The 4374-nt window shown below is 43.6% G+C and overlaps 1 protein-coding gene across 2 annotated transcripts; it reads left to right on the forward strand.

Annotated features, from left to right (window-relative positions):
• Positions 1-345: 345 nt before the first annotated feature.
• On the forward strand, positions 346-3503 carry arl4aa (ADP-ribosylation factor-like 4aa). Of its 2 annotated transcripts, none has more exons than XM_070835832.1 (2): positions 346-383; positions 2160-3503. In XM_070835832.1, the coding sequence occupies exon 2, from the start codon at positions 2261-2263 to the stop codon at positions 2861-2863; it is 603 nt and encodes a 200-aa protein (XP_070691933.1). In that variant the 5' UTR covers positions 346-383; positions 2160-2260; the 3' UTR covers positions 2864-3503. The 2 variants fall into 2 exon arrangements, with proteins under 2 accessions (XP_070691933.1, XP_070691932.1); XM_070835831.1 differs by lacking the exon at positions 346-383 and adding an exon at positions 791-1180.
• Positions 3504-4374: the final 871 nt, after the last annotated feature.

The raw sequence follows: 4374 nt of genomic DNA on the forward strand, positions 1-4374 counted from the left end.
GTATTTGTTTGTAGCTATATTTAGAATTAAAGCATATGTTGATGAATCTGTATAATCTCATGTAGCCTGTGATTACACATATGGTGCTAATCCTTGATGTGGCTGCTATAATCTGTGGCCTGACTCTCCGGCTGTATTCCTCTGTCTGTGTGTGGAAATAAACCAAATCTAACACACTGTGACCTGAAGCAGTGAGGAAACAGAGACAGCTTCACTACAGGCCTGATGGGTGAGGGAGCCCTTCCTGCCCCCTGACCAATCATTTCAAACGAAAACACACGATGGGGCGTGTCTGTCCCAACACACACACACACACACACACACACACACACACACACGGACAGAAAAGGCTAAACTCACTGACGCATCGAGCTCAATCAACGGTAAGTTTGATCTTCACCTTTATCTGCTGCTAACATAGTGGCTTAAAGTTAACTACTAGCATAGCAGTGTTTCTATAATGTACGCTTATGGTTTCATGCGGGCTACAAAATACTCCCAGTGATAATAAAACATCGGCTTTACACTTGCTGCCTTGAATTGTATTTGGAAAAAAACACGTAAAAGCGTATTTTGGGCTCCTTTTTTGGGTCAAAGCTCCTTTTTAAATGATCTACACGGTGCCTTCTTTATTACTTCACTAATACCTAAAAGTTTTCTACATAGACTTTAAAAGACAGAACGCAGCTTTTATATGAAATGAGCCTTTGTTGCTTCTCCAGTCGTTTTTTTTTTTTTTTTTTTTTGGAAAGAAACAGCCCTAAAACCCACCAGTGTGGTGGCGGTGATATGTTGATGTGAAAAGTAAAGATGGTGTGACAGACAGACCGAGCAACAGGTGATCCTGGTTCCCGGGCAGACGCCTGATTGACAGTCTCGTCGGCCAATCAGATGGCAGCGAAGGGAGCGCGCGCACCAATCGCATGCGCCCGCAGTGTCCGTGTGGGCGTCGATCCAGACTGACAGCAGTGTCATCAGCGGTGGATCCACACTGGGACACCGAGGACACGCAGGGAGGGTGGCTCCGCTCTGGGGAAGGATTTTTTCCGTCGTTGTTACCGACAAACGAGGTGGAAATGCACCGTGAGCTGAATTTCAGGCCGCGTAGACGCTCGGAAGGACCGTGTTACAGTTCAGACAGGATTAAATTGACTGTTTTCTGTGCAGGTGGCTCCGACTGGTAGGTAACCTACGTGGACTGGACATGAAAATACATGTATTCACCTCTCGGTAACATACCTGTCAGCGCTCCGGGCATTTAGCAAAGTCATACCTCATAGAAATCATAGCGGGACTGGAAACTAAGCTCTATTTTAAATACAATCACAAAAACAGGCCCCTGTAGGAGTGTCACAGTGACACCTTTTGTGACGATTAAGTTAAACTATAGTACAATATGGTGGCTATATCGATGTGATGACATTGTGAGATCAGGCTAGATATTGTTTATTGCTCCACAGTCTTTTCCTGCTCGTAAAGGAGGTTTTATAGTAGGTGATCCACTACTGTGAAATGTTTGGTCATTATCCACGTCAGTATCCGCTCCTCAGAAAACTGTTGCATGAGAAAACAACCCTGAAATGTTGCCATCTTAACACATTCTATCAAAAATAATACTATATTTAATTTTTTTGCACGCTGGTGTTGTTGTGTCATGCTCACTTGGCAGTGCAGATAATAAATGATTAATCACATTACCCAGTGATCATATCTTTTGTTATAAAAATCGTGATAAGTGCACATTTAAAACTATAGATTATGTAACTTATAAAAAAAAAAGAACCTTAACACAGTCTTTTCCTTCCTTTTCCTTGGAAAATTCATAAGCAATAAAACGCTGAAGTCCACACCCTTCAGGTTTAAACGCTACAGCTTCACACAGTCCGGATAGACCAGTAGCTTATGTTAGCACACCTTAGATAAATGTTGTTATGTAACTTACATTTGTTCTCTCTACTGCCACTGCTTTGCTAACTTTCAGCTCACGCAGATCACCTCATGATAATGTCCTTTAAGCGGCAGATCAAGTGGAAAATGAAGGGAAATTGAATTAGTCTTTCTCCTGGGATTTCCACATGTGACCACGGTGGCTGTTCAAAGTCACTTAGTTTTGCTTTAAATGTATGTTTTGCCCACAATAATGTGCGGTATGCTTTCAGGTAATTGCTGCACACGTTTTGGAATATCAGCAGTTCGGAGGATTATTGCTGGACAATTGGATCAAATCTTCCAAATCGCCAATCCTTCCTCATGAGGAAAGATGGGGAACGGATTGTCAGAGCAACCCAGCTTCCTCTCAAGCATCCCGTTCTTCCAGTCGTTCCACATCGCCATCCTCGGGCTGGACTCCGCAGGGAAGACCACCGTTCTGTACAGACTGCAGTTCAATGAGTTTGTGAACACGGTGCCCACCAAAGGTTTCAATGCGGAGAAGGTCAAACTGTCTCTGGGCGGCCACAGGACCGGGACGTTCCACTTCTGGGACGTAGGTGGCCAGGAGAAGCTTCGCCCCTTGTGGAAGTCGTACACGCGATGCACGGACGGCATCATATTCGTGGTGGACTCTGTGGATGCGGAGCGCATGGAGGAGGCCAAGACGGAGCTCCATAAAATCGCCAAGACCTCTGAAAACCAGGGGGTGCCCCTGCTGGTGGTGGCCAACAAACAGGACTTGAGGCACTCTTTGGGACTTGCTGAAATCGAGAAATTGCTGGCGCTAAAAGAACTGGGCCCCGCCACTCCCTGGCACCTGCAGCCAGCCTGCGCCATCATAGGCGACGGACTCAGGGAGGGCCTGGAGAGACTCCATGACATGATCCTTAAAAGGAGAAAGGTGCTCCGGCAGCAGAGGAAAAAGAGATAGACGTGCCACGAGAAAGACTTTTGTCTGCTGTTGTATGTGAAGGAAACAAAGGATATTCTCCTGCCACCGCAGGCCCAGCTTCAACACACTGAGTTTTATCAGTCGAAAAGTAAGATTTAGGATTCCCGGTCTTGGTCTTGCGATGATGCCGTTGATCAGGAAGTGACACATTAAGGAATACAGTATGAAGATGAGAAAGATTCAGACATGTGCGGATATGTTAACAAGAGTTTATATGGATTAAAAAGCGCTGAGGGTTTGGGGTCTGGAAGGGTGATTGAAGTTAAGGATGCTGTATGTTTCATGAATGGTTAATGGCTGTTCCAAACAATATTACCAAAAATAATTTAAGAAAAGGCTTTGACTTGTTGAACAGTTATTGGGCAACGATAGAACATTGTTAACACCTGAGGGGTAATGACCTACACATCAGTTTTATTTGACTGTTTTACATGTATTATAATTTGTTAATTTTTTACACTGGAAAAGTATTATCATGCATTATCTATTTGTTTGCTGGCCTATATCTCTCATGTCTTTAAAAGCACTTTAGATTATCTCTCCATATGAAGTTTACAGTTTTAAAACTTATAGCATATTGTGTTGGATTTTACAGAAATGTTTGGGGAAAAAAAAAACAACAGATGCCACATTGTCATTAGACAAGTTATGCATTATGTCTTGCTTAATAAAACATTTAGAGAAATGTTGATGGTGGTATAAAGGGTATCATTATGTCCACTTTGTTAGTCACACGCTTGTATTGCTCAAAGACGTTCAGGATTGTGACCCTCCGTTGATTTGGGTGGTTGCCCGTTTGAAACAGTCCGTTTGTCCTTTAACAAGACACTCCAGTTCCCCCAGTGGGAATAGCTGAGTAGCCCACAGTACACAACTTGTTGTTCAGTCACAACTGAATGTGATGCAAGAGATTTCTGAAGAATTTTCTTCCCTCTAATTATCACTTAATAAACTTCCTCGGTGTCATTTTTAAGCACCTTGCATAACGAATGTGTTGACACAGGAACACACCCAGAACTCGAAAAGCCCATTTAAATGATTGTGTTGAGGTGCAGAGTGCTGCATTGTCTGTCCTGAAAACGCTGGCATGCTCTAATCGTAGCTTTTATTTCAAATGTGTATGCTGAGTTGCAGTATTTGCATGTCATGTAATGAGATGATTATGTACAGACGCAGTCAGTCTAATGTTACAGTAGCACGCACATCAAAACAAAGTCGGTGAATCCTGATACGAACATCCAAACAATTACAAAAAAAAACAACAACAATAACCAGCTCTCGTAACCAGAAAAGCTGAAATGTCTCTCCACCATTGGCTGCTGCCATATAAAGTGTTGATTGCCTTGCAGCACTGACAGGAATTGTTTTCAGGGCAGTCTGGAGGCCAGATCCAGCACAACAGGTTGGGGCAGGAGACTGTGAAGCCAGGGGCATTAGCCAGTATATTTGGACTGAGCTGGGCGGATATGTAGCCCAGTGTGTTCACACCA

The sequence above is a fragment of the Pempheris klunzingeri genome, chromosome 8 (genome assembly GCF_042242105.1).
Source record: "Pempheris klunzingeri isolate RE-2024b chromosome 8, fPemKlu1.hap1, whole genome shotgun sequence".
In the NCBI taxonomy this organism is placed as follows: Eukaryota; Metazoa; Chordata; class Actinopteri; order Acropomatiformes; family Pempheridae; genus Pempheris; species Pempheris klunzingeri.

Excerpts from the sequence above, each read along its gene's own strand:
- arl4aa (XM_070835832.1), top strand. The coding sequence starts at position 2,261 with ATGGGGAACGGATTGTCAGAGCAACCCAGCTTCCTCTCAAGCATCCCG.